At 42.6% G+C, this 20962-nt stretch overlaps 1 protein-coding gene across 1 annotated transcript in view; it reads right to left on the bottom strand.

The window, feature by feature from the left end:
- Window positions 1-4310: 4310 nt before the first annotated feature.
- Window positions 4311-20962, bottom strand: part of QSOX1 (quiescin sulfhydryl oxidase 1) — a 93010-nt gene continuing 76358 nt past the window's right edge. The window contains exons 8-12 of the mRNA XM_077453095.1: window positions 20198-20327; window positions 16650-16772; window positions 14233-14377; window positions 10043-10219; window positions 4311-5364 (exon numbers count right to left, since the gene is read on the bottom strand). Of these exons, the coding sequence (XP_077309221.1) occupies window positions 4538-5364; window positions 10043-10219; window positions 14233-14377; window positions 16650-16772; window positions 20198-20327 (1402 nt within the window). The 3' untranslated portion in view covers window positions 4311-4537. The remainder of the gene's footprint in view (window positions 5365-10042; window positions 10220-14232; window positions 14378-16649; window positions 16773-20197; window positions 20328-20962) is intronic.

The following is a 20962-nucleotide window of genomic DNA, read 5'->3' as shown; positions in this document are numbered from 1 at the left end:
TTTGGAGGGCTGGCCCAATACCTTTGGCAATATAGTGGGAATGAGAGAGTGTGGGGAGGAGGAACTTGACTAGCCTGCACAGAGTCCTGGCCTCAACCCACAGCTTGCAGCATGGCTCAACGGCACATACAGAGGAAATGCAAGAGGGACTCCTTAATGCAGTAACTCAGGACAGTTTTTTTTCTAAATAAAGGTAAATAATCACAATGGTAAAATTCAAACAGAGTGCAGAAACTGCCGCTCAATCAAGCATGTGTGATGATGTCACAGCTAAGCTCCAGCCTACGTGTTTCATCCCAAGGGACATTTTCCAAGAGGCATCAGATGCTTTCACCTGTTTTCACAGTTTTGGGACGTTAATGTCACTTTATTATTTGGGGAAAAGCACAAATTATGTATATGTGTGCTTATATTCATATTTATTTAGGATGCACTAATGATTGTCATTGTGTTTGTTAAAAAGACAGTTTATATAGTTTATGATATTTGGGTATCCTAGTATCAGTGAGTGCTGCTGTTTTTATACATTGGGTTATTTTAAAAACTTGATGTTTAAACCCATAGCGAGGATTTATATTTATTGTTCATACTTTCCAACCTTTTGCCAATTTCACATATTTCAGTTTCCCCTATATCATGCCCTAGCAACCATTTTTCTATTATTTATTATTATTATTTATTACAGGTACTTATATAGCACCGTCAATTTATGCAAAGCTTTACACATATATATTGTACATACACATCAGTCCCTTACGGTTAAAGCGGTTGTATAGTCATTTTTTTAACTTTTACCTACAGGTAAGCCTATAGTAAGGTTTACCTGTAGGTAAAAAAATTATCTCCTAAACCTGTACGGTGTAGGAGATATTCCCCTCGTAATGCGCCGCTGACTGCAGCGGCGCATGCACACAGGGGATTCTCGGCTGAAAGTCCGCCAGACGCCGGACCCTGCCGGAAAGATCTCTCCCACACCCATGCGCGGGAGTGATGATATCGCGGCTCCGGCCACTCACAGTGCCGGAGCCGCGATACCCAGAAGACACCCCGAGGGAACACATCAGCTCCCTCGGCGTGGATCGGGCCAGATGTCGGGGCCTCAATCTAAGGTAAGTATTTCATAATGAACTAGTATGCGATGCATACTAGCTCATTATGCCTTTTCCTTTGCAGGTAAAAAAAAAAAAACTTCAGCGGGTATACTACCGATTTAAGGAGCTCACAATCTTAGGTCCCTAACTCCCATTCATACATACACATATACTAGGGCCAGTTTATACAGGAGCCAATTAACCTACCAGCATGTCTTTGGAGTACACGGAGGAAACCCACATAGGCCAAGGGAGAACATGCAAACTCCAAGCAGGTAATAATAATATAATAATATTAAATAATATTCATACTTTCCAACCTTTTGCCAATTTCCCCAATATTGCTCTATCCATCTTCTCATGCCCTAGCAACCATTTTTCTAGATTTGAAGCAAGGTCATCTTACAGAGTACTATCCCTGTAATGTGTCCATCGTTCCTGCTCTGCATTCATGCTCTCACTGTCCTCTGATTATTCCAGTAACCAGTCTTCTGTTGTCACTGTCACATCTACTGCCTATCTCTACCTCTGAACCTCCTTTTAGTACCCAATTTAATTTCTCTCATGACTCACCTAGGGTTCTTAGCAGGGGCAGCCTGTGCATTGTGGGTGCACAGGCGCTGCCCCCCCTAGCCATGCACACAGCCCCTTTCAGGACGGGGTGGTACTTTTTGAAGCACCTGATTAGAGCCAGAGGCTCTAATAGGCTTCAAAATAGGGTGGGGTCGGGGAGCAGAGAGAGCACCCTGATCCCACCCAATTGTGTGACGATAGCGAATTAATTTTCACTAATTTCACGCTAACCTTTCTCCCCGCCAATCAGGGAGGCATCCTATTGGATGCCTGGTGCTTAGGGAGAGGTGGCACAGAGGAGACACAAGGATGGACTTCCCCGCCACCACGGCTGCTCTGGTGGACTCAGGACTGGCAGTAAGGGCCGGACCACCTGCGGGGGGGTGCTGTCAGAGAACAGCAAGCGGGGGGCTTGTCAGAGCCGTAAGGGGGGTTTGGTGGGCACACTGGCTGCTTATGATGGGCACAAGTGGCTGCATATGATGGGCACGAGTGGCTGCATTTGACTGGCACAAGTGGCTGCATTTGATGGGCACAAGTGGCTGCATATTATGGGCACAAGTGGCTGCATATACTAGGCACAAGTGGCTGCATTTGATGGGCACAGGTGGCTACATTTGATGGGCACAAGTGGCTGCATATGATGGGCACAAGTGGTTGCATATGATGGTCCCAAGTGGCTGCATTTGATGGGCACAATGGCTTTGTTTGATGGGCACAAGTGGCTGCATATGATGGGCACAAGTGGCTGCATATGATGGGCACAAGTAGTTGTATATGATGGGCACAAGTGGCTGCATTTGACATGCACAAGTGGCTGCATTTGATGGGTACATTGGCTGCATATGATGGGCTCACGTGGCTGCATATGATGGGCACAGTGGCTGCATATGATGGGCGCAGTGGCTGCATTTGATGGGCACAGTGGCTGCATTTGATGGGCACAGTGAGGCTGCATATGATGGGCACAGTGGGGCTGTAGTTGATGGGCACAGTGGGGCTGCAGTTGATGGGCACACTGAGGCTGCAATTGATGAGGGGGTCCATATTTTTCAGTTTGTTTGCACCCTCCAAAAATTTTAAGAACCAGCCACCACTGGTTCTTACACCTATATCGCCTGCCTTTGATCTTCTCTATAACATGGTCTTGAGTAGAAGTAGTTTTCTATAGTGGTGAAGGAGTCAAACAGTTGCATATGGAGTTATAGAAGGCTTTAGATCCACCATATACACCTTGGAACTTGGCAACACAAAGGTACATTTCTTTACACTAGTGTGTTAGCTTTGTGAGTCTAATACGGGCGAATAAAAAAACATAGGAAGCACCACCATCTAAGTGTAGATTATTACATAAAAAACAAATGAAATGTAACAAATTGCACTCAGAATTATTTAGAAAATAAAGGCATAAAAGCATCCATATGGAAAGACTGCAGAGCTCTGCAGGGTCAGCAGGGCTGAGCCCGGAAGTGGCTGGGAGTCGGAGGATGTGTGGATCCTGTGTAGGCACCGTTATGGCAGCAAATCAGTCCAGGAGCAGCCAAAATGTGGAGCGCAATGCCGTTAACAAGCCAGAGCCAGGGCAGAGAAGCTAAGAGGTTCCAGAGTGACATGACATGGTGGGCCTGGGGGCATTGTAATGCATTTCAGGGCAACAAGGACCACCCTTTTTTCAAACCATGGTCTCCAAACCAACCTCCACACTTCCTCCTATGAGTGCAATTTTTACTTATAATTTGATTTTCAAATAATTATATACACTTGGATGGTGGCGCTTCCCATGTTTTCCTTTTTATACAGATTCAACAATGTAATCCACTCCTCTAAAGGAGAGCTGCAGCCTTGTTTTAAATGATATTGATTTATCATGGACTAATCTATGGGACTCATTTTATATTAAATATTTATCCATATTCCTAATTTCTTACCCTGGCCTGCCTAGTTCCATACAACTGCCCCTCTTCCTAAACGAATAAAAGGATAGTCCTTTCATCTGCACAAAAGAACTAGTGTAGATACATTGTAACTAAAACTATTGCAACTTTTTTTTTTTTACCAAAACAAACTATTCACCTGGCAGCCAATTCCACTGATTTCCATCGGAATCGAATACAACAAAGTTCTGCAGCTGATTAATATATTTCCAAATGAGTAAGCCCTTGTACACACGGTCGGACATTCCGACAAACCAAATCCGTCGGATTTTGTCTGACGGATTTTGTAAGATGGATTTTGTCCGAAACTGTTGCATACACACAGTCGGACAAAGTTGTCAGAAAATCCGATCGTACTAAACGTGATGACGTTATTTAGTTACGACGGGACTACGTTCAGGCTAGTAGCCAATAGCTTTGGTCTAGGAATTTGATCTGAGCATGCGTGGCATTTTGTCTGATCGGAATTCTCTACACATGATCGGACAAAGTCCGATCGGATCATGTTGTCGAAAAATTTTATAGCCCAGCTGGAAAACTTGGTCTGTCGGGAAAACAGTCCGATGGAGCCCACACACTGTCGGATTATCCGAAAACACGGTCCTATCGGACATTGTCCATCGGAATGTCCGACCGTGTGCACAAGGGCTTAGAGGAAGTTCAGGGCTGCTCTGTGCAATTTTAAGGGTATCACATAAGCCACACATTCGCCTTTGTTGTAGAAACATATTTTTAATGGGTTTATTTTATTTTGTTAACACAGCAGTCGGTACAGGAGGACAACTTCAGTGCATTTAGTTTTGGCCTTAACTGATTGTCTTAGGCTAGCACAGAACTTCCACAGGTTAAAACAGGTATTTTTCATATCTGAAACAGTTCCATCTGTAACATGACACACCACAAGTCTGCCACCCTAGTTAATGCACGGTAGTATTTAAGTCAAGGTTGTGGACATCTGCACCGTTGACGGAAAAATCGTGATCTGACATTAAGGTACAGATACATAGCAAGGAGGCCCATGCTGGTGAGGAAATAAAGAATAATACACAAACTGATGTCTAAGCGGGAAAACCCAACTTCCAGCATCTTCACCCAGCGTCCTTTCCAGTTACTGTCCCCTTCCTTTACTATCACCCCAAGAAGATATTTTGTATCAATGCCTCTTTTGAGCAATCTTTCCCTTACAGCTTCTTCATTAAACTCAGCATCACTGGGATCCAGCAAAGTCTTTGGGTGGAGAGCACGTTTATGGAGCTTTGAGTTGGAGTCCTGCAAAGTTCTACCCTGGAAATAATGATTTTCATAGGCATCTAGGTCCAAAATCTTCTCTTCTCCATCTTTTTGGAGAGCTGTGTTGCTCTTCATCTTTATAATGGTAGGTCTGTGACGTAGGATCTGCTTTGCTTTGGTTGTTGGAAGGGAGTCATCATTTCCTTCCTCTTCAGCTTTACCTGGTGGGACCATATTTGGTGGGACTATATTATAATTTCTACCTGCTGTGTCCTGTTCTTCTTTCAAATCTTTTGTTTCCCTTTTCTCTCTTACAGTGTTTGTGCTTGTCTCTTCCCTCAGTTTTTTCAACATCTTCTTCTCATCTTCCAAATATTCAAAAGATATGTTGCTCTCAGAAAATCGCTGTTTTAGGAAACGAAGAACATTTGGACCATCCCAAATTTCTTTATTCAGGAGTTTCTTCCGACACTTTGGACAAAGGTCTTTGGATGGCCATTGGATCTTTGGGAACTCTGGGTCTTCTTCATTATTTCCTAGGAAAACAAACACATGGTTAGATACTACAGCATAAGCTCCTGTCCACACATATTTCCCTATGCGTGACAATGCCCAACATACGAAATTCCATTCTTTTATATTGTGGTTGTTTATATCTCTACACTCAGTTGCTTGAAGTTTAAAAAGATACATGAGCTTTATTGTGGATTTTTGTCCCTATGTACTTTAATGGACATGTCTGTAAATGTGTGATGCAACAGTCAGAGGTCCTGGAAGTACATTGGCAAACATGAGTACCCAGATTGATTTAATGCTTTCCGTTTGCCCAAAAAAAAAAAAACATGTGAGCTTGCACACATGTGAAAAAATGCTTACAAAACATTTCAGTAACATAGGAACATAGTTTCATAGTTTGTCTGGTTGGAAGAAAACACACAAGTCCAATCTAGTTCAACCAATAGAAAAGCGTGCACACACACACAATTCACTATTAATTACTTAATAAAAAAGCATGCTCCATTTTGCTCCAGCAGGGAAAAAAATTCCTTTCCAGATTCCCCAGGAGGCAATTGGATATTCCCTGAATAAACTACCCCTGGTCTTAATACCTACAATTATTAGTATCCAGTTATAATTTGTACACTTAGGAAAGAATTCTGGCCTTTTTAAAAACAAACAATCTACTGAGCTGGCCAGGTGCATTTATTCAACTTGTTACAGCTCTTACTGTGAAGAAGCCTTTCTGCAATTAGAGGTGAAATCTCTTTTCCTCTTCAAATCTCAAGTGCCCCCTTGTCCTTGTCGACATTAAAGTGAATAACTCTACAACAAGTTCCACAAATCATTTGCTGTACAGTGTTGCAGGGGTTTGCAAATCAGACCAACCAGGAAAAAAAAAACCATACATTTATTTTCAATTTTTTTTACAAATAAATATGTGAAAAGAAAATGTGGCGTGTATTTGTATTCAGCCCTCCTTAGTCAATACTTTGTAGAACCACCTTTTACTTCAATTACAGCTGCAAGTCTTTTTGGGGGTGTTTCTACCAACTTTGCACATCTAGAGAGTGAAATTGTTGCCCATTCTTCTTTTCAAAATAGCTCAAGTTCTGTCAGATTGGATGAAGAGCATCTGTGAACAGCAATTTTCAAGTCTTGCCACAGATTCTCAATTGGATTTAGGTCTGGACTTTGACTGGGCCATTCTAACACATAAATATGCTTTGACCTAAACCATTACATTGTAGCTCTAGCTATATGTTTAGGGCCATTGTCCTGCTGGAAGGTGAACCTCAGTTCCAGTCTCAAGTCTTTTGCAGACTCTAAGCCCTTGTACACACGGTCGGAGAATCTGTCGGAATGAGTCTTATCGGACCGTGTCGTCAGATAATCCGACTGTGTGTGGTATGCATCGGACTGATTCCGTCCGAATCTCCGTCCGACCCAATTTTCCAACATGTTGGAAATATTTCCCGACCAACTGGGCCGGACAGACCTAATCCGATCATGTGTAGAGCATTTTCATCGGACCAAGTGCCACGCATGCTCAGATCAAATTCCTACATCAAAGCTATTGGCTACTAGCCTGAATGTAGTCCCATTGTAACGAAATTACGTCATCACGTTCTGAAAGATCGGATTTTTCGCCAACTTGGCCCGACCGTGTGTATGCAACAGTTTCGGACACAATCCGTCGGACTAAATCCGACGGGCAAAATCCGACGGATTTGGTTGCCAAAATCTCCGACCGTGTGTACGTGGGCTAAGACATTTTCTTCTAAGATTGCCCTGTATTTATTTGGCTCCATCTATCTTCCCATCAACTATGACCAGCTTTCTTGTCCCTGCTGAAGAAAGGCATCCCCACAACATGATGGCTCCAATTTACAAGCTGACCTCAATGCTCTGTCTAATTGGGCGACTATGAGGCAGATGAGGTTTAATGTTGATAAATGTAAAGTTATGTACCTGGGGGCTAAGAATATGCATGCATCATACATACTAGGGGAAGTACAACTGGGGCAATCAATGGTGGAGAAGGATCTGGGGGTTTTGGTAGATCATAAGCTCAATAATATCATGCAATGCCAAGCTGCAGTTTCCAAAGCGAGCAAAGTCCTTTCTTGTAGAGAGGTATGGACTTGTAAGAGAGGTATGGACCCCAGAGAGAGAGATATCATGTTGCCCCTTTACAAATCATTAGTAAGTCCTCATCTGGAACATGCAGTTCAGTTTTGGGTACCAGTTCTCAAAAAGGATATCGGGAACTGGAGAAAGTGCAGAGAAGGGAAACCAAATTGATTTCATGAATGGAGGAGGAGCATGGAGGAGCTCAGCTATGAGGAAAGATTAGAGGAACTGAATTTTTTCCCTCTTGAGAAGAGGAGATTAAGGGGGGATATGATCACCATGTCTCACCATGTAGAATATATAAGGGGTCCATATAGTGAACGGTCAACACTGAGGACAGGGGGGAACTCTTTACATCTAGAGAAAAAGAGATTTAATTTCCAAATACGGAAAGGTTTCTTCACAGTAAGAGCTGTGAAAATGTGAAATAGACTCCCTCCAGAGGTGGTTCTGGCCAGCTCAGGGGATTGCTTTAAGAAAGGTCTGTATTATTTCGTAAATGTATATAATATAACTGGGAACTAACAGTTATAGGTAAAGTTGATCCAGTGAAAATCTGATTGCCTCTCTGGGATCAGGAAGGAATTTTTTCCCCTGCTGTTGAAAATTGGATCCTGCTTTTCTGGAGATTTTTTCACCTTCCTCTGAATCAACTGTGGGTATAGGATTGGGTATATGGGATTGTATAATATTTTTTATTTATTAATTAAATTTTTTTATGGTTGAACTGGATGGTCTTGTGTCTTTTTTTCAACCTGACTAACTATATAACTAGGTAACATGATGCTGCCACCATCATGTTTCACGGTGGGGATGATGTGTTCAGGGTTAATGTGCAGTGTTAGTTTTCTGACACACATAGCAATTTGCTTTAAGGTCAAAAAGTTCAATTTTGATCTCATCTGTCCAGATCACCTTCTTCCACACGTTTGCTGTGTCCTCCAAATGGCTTCTCACAAACTGCAAACGAGACTGCTTATAGCTTTCTTTCAATAATGACTTTATTCTTGGCACTCTTCCATAAAGGCCAGATTTGTGAAGTGTGCAACTAACAGTTGTCCTGTGGACAGATTCTCCCGCCTGAGCTGTAGCTCCTCCAGAGTTACCATGGGCCTCTTAGCTGCTTCTCTGATTAATGCTCTCCTCGCCCGGCCTGTGAGTTTAGGTGGACGGTCATGTCTTGGTAGGTTTGTAGTCGTGCCATACTCTTTCCATTTTTGGATGATGGATTGAATAGTGCTACATGAGATGTTCAAAGCTTGGGATATTTTGTTATAATCTAACCCTGCTTTAAACTTCTCCACAACTTTATCCCTGACCTGGCTGGTGTGTTCCTTGGTCTTCCTGATGATGTTTGTTCACTAAGGTTCTCTAACAAACCTCTTCAGGGCTTCACAGAACAGCTGTATTAATACTGAGATTAAATTACACACAGGTGGACTCTATTTACTAATTAGGTGACTTCTGAAGGCAATTGGTTTCACTAGATTTTAGTTAGGGGTATCATAGTAAAGGGGGCTGAATACAAAAGCACGCCACACTTTTCACATATTTATTTGTAAAACATTTGGAAAATCATTTATCATTTTCCTTCCACTTCACAATTATGTGCCACTTTGTGTTGGTCTAGCACATAAAATCCCAATAAAATACATTTATGATTTTGGTTGGAACATTTTGAGGGGTATAAACACTTATTCAAGGCACTGTATAAAGCCATTTTGACCGTGTGAGTAATGCCGCTTACACACGATCAAACAATCCGGTGGAAACGTTTTTTACCCAAAAGTCCAGCGGACTAGGAAAGTAGTTTTGCATCAAAATATGGCCGTGTGTTTGCTAGTCCGCCATACTTTTAAAATGAACGGACTTTTCCCGCACGTAGAAAAGTCTGTTCATTTTGACCCTTATCCGAGCGCGCTACACGGCCGGTCAGGAAAGGGGGTGGGGACGAGCGAGCGCCCCCCCGAGCCATACCAGGCCGCGTGCCCTCCCTTCCCCAAAGCAACCCCCCCATGTTGAGGGCACGCAGCCTGGTACAGCTCAGGAGGGGGGGGGGGCGCTTGCTCGTCCCCACCCCCTTTCCTGACCGTCCAGGTAGCGTGCTCAGATAAGGCTCTAATATGGACCTAGGGGGGGACCCCCACGCTGTTTTTTCGGCGTAGGGCTTCCCCTTTAAGTCCATACCAGGTGATGGGGCCAGCGACACTTCCTTCGCTAGTCCCGGCTACCTGGAGCCACACTCAAAATGAACAGACTCCTCCGTGTGTGTGGGCAAGTCCGTTCATTTCAAAAGTACGGCAGATAGTCCTAGTCTGCCGGAAAAGTCCCGTGTGTGGCCAGGTCCGCTTGTTCGGACAGTCTGGCGGACTTTACGACGATTTGTCCGTCAGACTAAGTCCGCCGGATAGTCTGATCGTGTGTACGCGGCATAACTGTTTGCCTGAAGTCCTACTTTAAAGTTCTTTAGTCATTATGAAGCAAACCTAAATCAGATTTTGTTTCTTAGTACTGTCAAACAATGGTAACTGACACTTGTTTAGGGAGACCACATGAATCATCTCACAGCTGTTTGCTACTCACCTGCCAATCTTTTATTCACACGATTATGACTTGACCACAACCATCTGATGGCGTCATCATGATCCCGAACGAAGTTCATTGACTCACTGGCCATTTTCTCAAACTCTACAGCACAATATCTGCAGCCGAAAAAGTAGCGGATATACTCCCGCATTGCCTGCAATACCTCCTGCGGCTCTATAGCAGTGATACAAAGAGAGGTATGTCATCCACCAGACAACAGATTAAAGCGAAGACTTATCATTGAACACAGCAGATATCCAAAAACAGGATTTCAGGTTTGTTGTTAATGAATTAACTCCCCTATCAGCTCCTTATACCATATCTCACAAAAGTGAGTACACCCCTCACATTTTTGTAAATATTTTATTATATCTTTTGATGTGGCAACACTGAAAAAAATGACAAAGGTAAAGTAGTGAGTGTACAGCTTGTATAACAGTGTAAATTTGTTGTCCCCTCAAAATAACTCAACACACAGCCATTAATGTCTAAACCACTGGCAACAAAAGTGAGTACACCCCTAAGTAAAAATGTACAAATTGGGCCTCAATATTTTGTGTGGCCACTGTTATTTTCCAGCACTGCCTTAACCCTCTTGGGCATGGAGTTCACCAGAGCTTCACAGGTTGCCACTGGAGTCCTCTTCCACTCCTCCATGACGACATACTGGGCCTTGCTCTCCTCCACCTTCCATTTGAGGATGCCCCACAGATGCTCAATAGGGTTTAGGTCTGGAGACATGCTTGGCCAGTCCATCACCTTTACCATCAGCTTCTTTAGCAAGGCAGTGGTCATCTTGGAGGTGTGTTTGGGGTCGTTATGTTGGAATACTGCCCTGCAGCCCAGTCTCTGAAGGGAGGGGATCATGCTCTGCTTCAGTATGTCACAGTACATGTTGGCATTCATGGTTCCCTCAATGAGCTGTAGCTCCCCAGTGCCAGCAGCACTCATGCAGCCCCCAGACCATGACACTCCCACCACCCACCATGTTTGACTGTAGGCAAGACACACTTGTCTTTGTACTCCTCACCTGGTTGCAGCCACACACGCCTAAACACCATCTGAACAAAATAAGTTAACCGTATTCTCATCAGACCACAGAACATGGTTCCAGTAAACCATGTCCTTGGTCTGCTTGTCTTCAGAAAACTGCTTGCAGAGTTCTTGTGCATCTTTAGAAGAGACTTCCTTCTGGGACGACAGCCATGCAGACTAATTTCATGCAGTGTGTGGCATATGGTCTGAGCACTGACAGGCTGACCCCCACCCCTTCAACCTCTGCAACAATGCTGGCAGCACTCATATGTCTATTTCCCAAAGACAACCTCTGGATATGACACTCAGTACGTGCACTTCTTTGGTCAACTATGGTGAGTAGAACCTGTCCTGATAAACCACTGTATGGTCTTGGCCACCTTGCTGCAGCTCTTTTTCAGGGTTTTGGCAATCTTCTTATAGCCTAGGCCATCTTTATGTAGAGCAACAATTATTTTTTTTAGATCCTCAGAGAGTTCTTTGCCATGAGGTGCCATGTTGAACTTCCAGTGACAAGTATGACAGAGTGAGAGCAATCACACCAAAGTTAACACCCCATTCCCCATGGGGTTAGCTCCCCATTCACACCTGAGATCTTGTAACACTAACGAGTCACATGACACCGGGGAGGGAAAATGACTAATTGGGCCCAATTTGGACATTTTCACTTGAGGTATACTCACTTTGGTTGCCAGCGGTTTAGACATTAATGGCTGTGTACCGTTATTTTGAGAGGACAGCAAATTTACACTGTTATACAAGCTGTACACTCACTACTTTACATTGTAGCAAAGTATTATTTCTTCAGTGTTGTCACATGAAAAGATATAATAAAATATATACAAAAATGTGAGGGGTGTACTCACTTTTGTGAGATACTGTATCTCTTATTGTCTAGTGCTAAGATTATTACTCGTGACTGAATTAATGATTCTTATTTTTTGTAGGGAAACACAAACAATTTTCAATCTTTGCAAAGAATGCTAAAGACTCTTGCCCTCTGAGCACAGGTTATTGATTATTTGATAACCCTACAGTCCATTAGCATGGCCCAAACCCCAATTGCAACATCCCTAAAACAATTACAGTGATCCCCCAATTTAAATTATCTTTAATAAAAGTAACACATTAATTATCCTTTTCTCCAGAGGACAGCAGTCAACTCCATCTAGTGGCCAAAATGCAGTATAATTTTATTTTAAATACCTCAATGAGAAAATGATACAGCATTTCCGCACCTAGATGGAGCTGACAATACAGCCATTAATCTTTGTGAAATTATGGAACATTTTGTTAAAATTGCACAAATGCTTCTTAGTGCAACAAATGATTTATAAATAGACCCCATGGTGTGCTGTTTGTATTTCTTCCAGATCTTTGCAGTAACCTGGTGTGAAACCAGGCTGGCTGGTCTTGTAGTTTTCTGCAGGCAGCCTGATCTCTGCACATGCCCACCACAGCCAGGGCTACCTTTAATATTGATTGGACCCTGGGCAAAAATGTTCTTGGGCTCACCTGAGTTCACTTATCAACTATTTACAGGCAGTACAGGCTCAAGGGGCAGCTGCTTGGGCCCCACTACAATGACTGGGCCCAGGGCAGCTGCCCCTTTTGCTCTGCATTAAAGATTGTCCTGCCCACAGCTCTGCTCTCTGCACAGCCTATGTACAGCACAGCGATGATGTCACTGCTACCTTTAAACTGTATTCTTTGGGTCTGTAAAAGCATTTAATGCACACAAAATAGATTTTTATCATTGTTGGCTATTGAGGAATATATTCATAGGCATGCGCACAGGGTGCAGATTCATGTGATACAGATTCCCTCTGGTGCCCATGCCCCCACCCCAGTGCTGTGGCTTTTGTTTGCAGGTTGCTGCTGTGGACACACAGGGGGATGTCTCGGGGGGGGGAGGGACAGTTAATATGTCATTTACCAGCCCCTTTCTTTTCTGAATGAACACAGGGAGTGATTAGTAGTGATCACTCCCTGTGTTCATTCATAACTGTCCATTCATAAGTGTGTTTGCTATGCTTCAGTTTGTGAAGCCACTTAGCGCAGATCACTTCCCATTTATCCACTGTCCAGTGCAGCTGAGGCTGTAGAGCATGGGTGCTCAACATGTGGGCCTCCAGCTGTTGTGGAATTACAAGTCCCATGAGGCAATGCAAGCCACTGACAGTTACAAGCAAGACTAACAAAGGCAGAAGCATGATGGGACCTGTAGTTCTGCAACAGCTGAAGGGCCACAGGTTGAGCACCAATGCTGTACAGAAAGGGACTGGGCACACTCTGTCCTTTTCTCTGTCTCAAAAGTGAGACCTTAAGGGCCTGTTTAGACCCCTGATATTTCACCTATTTCACCGAAGCCCCCCTGACGGGGCTCCTAAAAAAGAAAAAAAAAAGAAAGAAAAAAAGAATATTAATAATATTGTAAAAAATATTTAAATTTTTTTTTACATGAATTTAAAAAAATATTAATATTATTGTAAAAATGTTTTTTTTTTTTAAAAGTAAAAAAATAAAAATAATAATATTGTAAAAAATAATTAAAAAAAATAATAATTATAATAAAAAAAGAAAAACTACTGACACCAATCTCTGCCCTACAGACACCATTCACTGCTCTACCGACACTCTCCTCTGCCCTGACAAGTTCAACTGCTCTACTGGCTGACACCATCCACTGTCCTATTGACATATCCAATGTGTGTTTGAGCTTTTGGATGCACACTGTAATAATGCAATAGGCAACACACACCTATGAATATATTTCAATAAACATTTTTGGCTGGAGTTCGGCTTTAAGCTTGTTCAGAATTATTGCTAATTTTAATTCCAATCATATCATTCTTCTGTAAAATGTAATGGCCCCAGTCGATGGGCTTTGGGCTACAAAAAAACAGCATTCTTTTGACATCAGATTATTCACAATTCATTGACAGTTGCATTTGACTTGCAGCTGACTCTCTTGCCATTAACCTGCTTCAAGCAGATCATACGCAAAGAAAAAAGTCATCGACACAAGACCTAAAGGTGACCTACTGAAAAGGAAAAGCACCGATTTCCTGGTGAGGAGGCTGGTCACTTCTGCCTGCTTAAAGAAAGCTAAACTTCCAGCACAGAAGATTCAGGATATTTGCTTTACTAACCAGAATCAGCGGCTCTCAGTTCAAATGCTTGTACTGTCAGCAAGTGGAAGAGCGTCCAGACAGTACATGGGAATCCTCGATATTTAGCCTTTGAACCCTGACACCAGATATAGTTCACATGGGGGGACAGAACTGCATCCTTAACCTTGGGACAGACAGGTAGAAACACAGAAAAAAATCCAGAATGCATGTTACAAATACTGTAAATAAGAGCTGAATAACATCAACGGTTCAACCCAGGTTATGCATTTCTAAAAAAAAGAGTGTCACTTTCATCAATCATTCAATGGTAGTCAGTCATTCCCTGTAATTCAAAACCCATGCACTGAGAAGATTCATGTGCAGTGAAAATTCGGTGAAGGTCACATTCATTTATTAATATACCTCTTATGCCACATACACATGATCGGACTATCCGGCGGACGACCTGCCGGACTTTGCAGCGGAGTTCCGCCGGACTTTCCAAACGAGCGGACCTGCCCACACTTTTTCGACCATGGCGGGAGTCCGCCGGACTTTTGAAATGAACGGACTTGCCCACACACGGAGAAAAGTCAGTTCATTTTGAACGTGACTCCAGGTAGATGGGACTAGCACAGGAAGTCAATCTCCCCGCCTCCATTGGGGAGATTAACGCCTCAGCCCCATCACCTGGTATGGATTTAAAGGGGAAGCCCCACACCGAAAAAACGGCGTGGAAGTTCCCCCCAAAGTCCATAGCAGACCCTTATCCAAGCACGCAGCCCGGCTGGTCAGGAAAGGGGGTGGGGACAAGCGAGCGCCCCCCTGAGCCGTACCAGGCCGTGTGCCCTCAACATGGGGGGGTGCTTTGGGGAAGAGGGGGAACTAGCGAAGGATTCACTTCCTTCGCTAGTTCCGTCTACCTGGAGCCACGTTCAAAATAAACAGACTTTTCTCCGTGTGTGGGCAAGCCCGTTCATTTCAAAAGTGCGGCGGACTAGCACACAGTCAAAACTTCTTTCTAAGTCCGCCGGACTTTTGGGAACAAAAAGTCAGCCGGAGCCCACACACGGGCGGAGTCTGCCGGATAATTCTATCGTGTGTACGAGGCATTAGACTTATTATACCTATAATTATACCTAAGCTGAACTTATGATTCCAATAAATACGTTTTTAAAACAAGCATTTGCTGACCTCTTTAGCCACAAGCACTGTCAATTCTTCCTAAACGTGATTTGCTCAAAATAGGACAGTAAAGACTTGTCTAACTACAGTACTTGGCGTCCGTGGGATGTCCTTGGGTTTCAGTAGTTATACTGGGATGATGCCTGCACCTACAGGCATCATCCCAGTATAAATCTTTTCAGCCAGCGATTCCACATTATTGCAGTCCCGCTATAAGTCGCTGATCGCTGAATACTAGTAAAAAAATTAAAAATAAATACAATCTACATAAATCTATCCCAAAGTTTGCAGACGCTATAACTCTTGAGCAAACCAATGAATATGCGCTTAGTGGGATTTTACCAAAAACATGTAACAGAATATATATTGGCCTAAACTGACAAGGAAATTACATTTTTTGAAATGTTTCATTGAATGTGTTTTTTTTTCATAATTGTTGGTCTTATTTTGTTTATAGCGCAAAAAATAAAAACCACAGAGATGATCAAATATCTCCATAAGAAAGCTCTATTTGTGGGAAAAAAAGGACATACATTTTATTTGGGTAAAGCATTGCACGACTGTGCAATTTTCAGGTAAAATAACGCAGTGCCGTATTGCAAAAAATGGCCTGGTCATGAAGGGGGTAAAACCTTCCAGGGGTCAAGTGATAAAGTTCTCATATACTGCTTGACAGAAATAGGTAAACACTTAAATATCTATATCCTGGCTAGAGGTTCAATATACAATGGATAAACAGAAAAAAAAATGCTTATTTTACAAAAAAAATAAATAAATAAAAATAGAACGGTTTTAAAAATTGCACATATCTTCAGACCACATTTTGATGCAGGTTACTTGGCCTTACTTCAAAAGCTGGCCATAGATAACCCGGGTTTTTTTTTTTTGTTTTTTTATCAGCCAGCAGGCTAATAGAAAAGAACTGAATGGATTTCCCCATCCACACAAGCAAGGTGCATGGAGGAGTTCTTCCAGCTGTGTTATTGTAGTCTGCCAGCGCTGCCAGAATACACTGATCAGGGCTGCAGGCTGGCACTCTAAGGCTGGCCGTAGATGGCACAGGTTTTGTCTGATTCCTGCTGAGGCGGATGAAATTCAAACTGTGGGTGGCCCTGTCAACACCACTCAACCCTACAAAATAGATATAAAAATGCACAGAGCTCAATGCAAAATTATCATCTGAAAAAATACTGCATCCTATCAGCATCAATGGGTATGAAATAAAAAATTGGCATTTTGTTACTATCATAAGATAGTTTAGATGGTCTTACCTTATATGTGTTATTTAAAACATCTGAAAAGTCTTCATACATTATTGTATCTCCCTTCTGTTTACCCAGCCAGTCATTGAGTGTATGCAGAAGATTGCGCAGCATGGGGCGGGCAGGAAAATACTGTGTCAGGAACAAAGAAGAGTAAACTAAGCCATCATGATAGATATAATAAAGTATAAAGGTTATATAGGGTTATGATGTCTTACCAGGAATACAATGAGCTGCTGTTTATCCAAAGCCTAGGGCTACATGGATGATTTTATTATCCTGTGACATCACCGCCACGCCTTTCCACCTTGTCCAATCAGAGATCACTGTAATAGCGGTTTCTACTAAAGTGATTTCCGGCTTCTAGAGGGATCCTAAAAGTATGGTATATGCATAGTTACATTGATCCAAGCTAGACCATTGTAACTATATAAAACAATTCCACACCACACAAGTATAACTAAAGGAAAAACTTTTTTGGATAGAGTGGAGGTAGATTAGAACAATATTTTTTTATTGTTGTCTGTGTCCCCACTAGGGAAATTCACCCTCTCTATTGTCCTGTTTACCATGGCTCAGTCTCAGCGACGACACATAAATAAGTAGGGCAATAACTTCACAGCAGGACATAGAAACTTTACAAGAAAACCTCAATAAATGAATGGGGTGGGCAACTATATGGCAAATGAGGTTTAATATTAAAAAATGTAAAGGCATGCACTTGGGGGTTAAAAATATAAGTGGAAGGTACTCACTAGGAGGAGAACCTCTCAGGGAATCTAGGATGGAGAAAGATCTGGGGGGGGCCCAGGAGAAGACAGACTGAGCAATAGCATGCAATGTCAAGTCACAGCAAGCAAAGCCGGCAGAATATTAGCATGCATTAAAAAAAAGGAATTTACTCCAGCAATAATTCTGCCACTTTATAAAACTCTGGTTTGGGCACATCTGAGTACTATGTCCAGTTCTGGTCACCAATCCTCAGGAGGGAGGTGTGGAAACTGGGGAAAGCCCAGAGAAGGGCAACAAAATTGATAAAGGGACTGGAGGACCTCACCTATGAAGAACAACTACAAGCACTAAACGTGATTTCCCTGAAGAGACTCTTGAGAGGAGATATGATAGCAATATACAAATATCTCAATGGAAATCCCAGCATAGGTAGGAAACTATTCAGTCTCAGGAAGTGTAAGAAGACACGGGGTCACACAATGAGATTGGAGGAGAAGCAGTTTAACCTTAAAGTGGTTGTAAAGCCTCAAAGTTTTTCACCTTAAAGCGGTAGTAAACCCGCTATTTTTTTTTTTAACACCTGCAAAGCAAAAGGCATAATGAGCTAGTATGCACCGCATACTAGCTCATTATGAAATACTTACTTTAGAACGAGGCCCCGACATCTGGCACGATCCACGCTGAGGGAGCTGACATGCTCCCTCGGCGTTTCTTCCGGGTATCGCGGCTCCGGCGCTGTGAGTGGCCGGAGCCGCGATATCGTCACTCCCGCGCATGCGCGCGGGAGATTTCTTTCCGGCCGCCGGCCACTGCCGGATTTTCAGGCCGAGAATCCCCTCGTGCGCATGCGCCGCTGCAGTCAGCGGCGCATACCGAGGGGAATATCTCCTAAACCGTACAGGTTTAGGAGATATTTTTTTTACCTACAGGTAAGCCTTATTATAGGCTTTACTGTAGGTAAAAGTTACAAAAAAGAGTATACAACCACTTTAATGCATTCTATGCATTAAGGTAAAAAATCGCCTGTGCTGCAGCTCCCTCTACAGCCCCCCTTTTTTCTACCTGAGCACAATCCGGTCCAGCGATCTGCACGATCTCCAGCCACTGTCCCTCTCCTTATTGGACAGATTGATAGCAGAGGGAGCCATTGGCTCCCGTTGCTGTCAATCAAATCCAGTGACATGGGAGCGGGGGTGGGATTGCCGTGTCCCGCTGTCTGTGTCAAAGGACAAAGCAGCAGGACTCGGAAGCGAGCTTGCACGGGTGCACCTGATGAAGAGCCTGGAACACCGGCGGGGCAGCCCAGAAGAAAAAGGATGAGGGCTGCTCTGTGCAAAACAACTGCACAGAACAGGTAAGTATAGGCATGTTTGTTATTTTTATTTAAAAAAAAAAAAGGGTTTACAACCCCTTTAATCTGCCCCACTGTCAGGGGGATAAAGATGTGGAATTCTCTTCCACATTCGGTGGTGTCAGCAGGAAGTATTGATAGTTTTAAAAGACTCTTGGACATGCAACTTAGTGAACACAATATACAGGGATATGGCAATGATTATCAACATAAACACACACACACCTACACAGATTGAACTGGATGGACTAGTGTCTTTAGTCAACCTTACCTACTATGAAACTTTGAAACCATTATCACTGAAAGTAAAAGAAAATCCCATATTTTGGGTTGTCCCCAGAAAAGTAAAAGTATTGGAAACTTCCAGTGGTAACCTGGAGGCCCAAAAGGATTCCTCAGGGATCTCCAAACTACGGCCCTCCAGCTGTTGCAAAACTACAGATCCCATGAGGAATTGTAAAACTCTGATATTCATAGACATGACTAGGCATTATTGGAATTGTAGTTCCTGAACAACTGGAGGGCCATAATTTGGAGACCCCTGCTCTAATGCCGCGTACACACGAGCGGAATGTCTGACAGAAAAAGTCAGACGGAAGCTTTTCATCGTATATATATATATATATATATATATATATATATATATATATATATATATATATATATATATATGACTTTTTTTTTACGAAAATTCTGACGGACCTAAAAATAGAACAAGTTTTAAATATTTCCGATGGAACCAATTCCAATCGGGAAAATCGCTCGTCTGTATGCTGTTCCGACGGACCACGACAGTTTCAGCAGAACTCCGTCGGAAAAACCTTCAGAGTTTATTCCAACGGGAAAACCGATCATGTGTACGCGGCATAACTTACATGAGATTTTTCCCTCACTTCTTGTTTTGGCTATGGCGAAGGAAGTGTAGGTAAATCCTCTTAATGGGGCACAGATGGCAAAAAAAGCAAACAAAAAAAACAGACATGAGTTACAACCCTCCCTTTCTCTATTCAAAATATAAAGACACGTTTTACCTTTAGGCCCCTTTCACACTGAGGCAGTTTACAGGCATTTTAGTGCTAGAAACAGCGCCTGAAAACTGCCTCCTATTCACTTAAAGCACCACAAAAAGGACCTGCGCATCAGCACTGTTTTAGTGGCACTTCAGTGTGAAAGCGGTCTTAGTTCTACTTTAAATTCTTCTATAATATATTATGAAATATCTCTTTCAAGTGGCTATAACTAGTGCTATAGATGTGTTTAGGGGCCATCACATTTTTTAAATTGAAAATGGAATCCTTTGATACACAGACTCCGCATCCTACATCACAATCAGCTATCAAACGGTCAGAATAAATGATTTGCCTGATCACTAACAGATGTACGTCTACATACAATAGATGCACCGATTCTGCAATTGTTCTCCAGACAAGATATTTCTGCTCTTATTATTGACGTACACTTAGCTCCCACTTACCTTTGCTAGCACATTGATATAGCCACAAAGAGCTTTCAGACGCTCCCCTTCCAATGTGGAATAGCGAACAACCTCCACCCTCAAAGAATAATGAATAGAAGACTCCAGATCTGCCATGTAGATTTTGGAACTAAAAAGTAAAAAGAACTTGCTGAATAAAAGACATTTATACTAATGAAATCACGGAATATGATTTTAAAATATACCTTTGAGGATATATACATAGGCCTTCTTCTAAAAAATGCTAGTTACCTGGTTGCCTCTGGCTTGAATACTTTCTGTGTCATTGATCCAGAACAGGTATGAAACCAATCAGAATTCATGATCTCTGTATTTATTCCAAGTAAGTGGCTCAGAAAGTATGGATTCTAGGCACTTGGTATGACAGCCAGGCACATAGCAATTTCAGAAAGAGGTCTGAATTTGCAGGCTATGTATTTCCCTCAAGAAGGTTGTACTATAAATAAACAGCATTGGCTTATTTAATCAAAAGCTACACTACTCCATAAGAAAAATGGGGCACTTCTGTTTATAAGCCCTGTTCACACTTAGTAATTTAGAATTGCTGGCAGAATCGCAACCACTCTGCCTGTGATTCTACATTGCTACACATGTTTGGGTGCCATTTATTCTTAATCAATTAATTTATAATCAATTAATGTACATCCCAGCACTGGAGGACAGCTGTCAACCTGTTGTTGCGTTGTGCAGGAAGAGCACCTTTATGTGTCTGAAAGCACCTGTACACAGTGCCAGATTACTAAA

Source organism: Lithobates pipiens, unplaced genomic scaffold, assembly GCF_037356315.1.
Source record: "Lithobates pipiens isolate NorthernLeopardFrog02 unplaced genomic scaffold, aLitPip1_a1.2 Scaffold_23, whole genome shotgun sequence".
In the NCBI taxonomy this organism is placed as follows: domain Eukaryota; kingdom Metazoa; phylum Chordata; class Amphibia; order Anura; family Ranidae; genus Lithobates; species Lithobates pipiens.
Note: the sequence above shows the minus strand (reverse complement) of the source record. Positions and strands in the feature narration are given on the sequence as shown.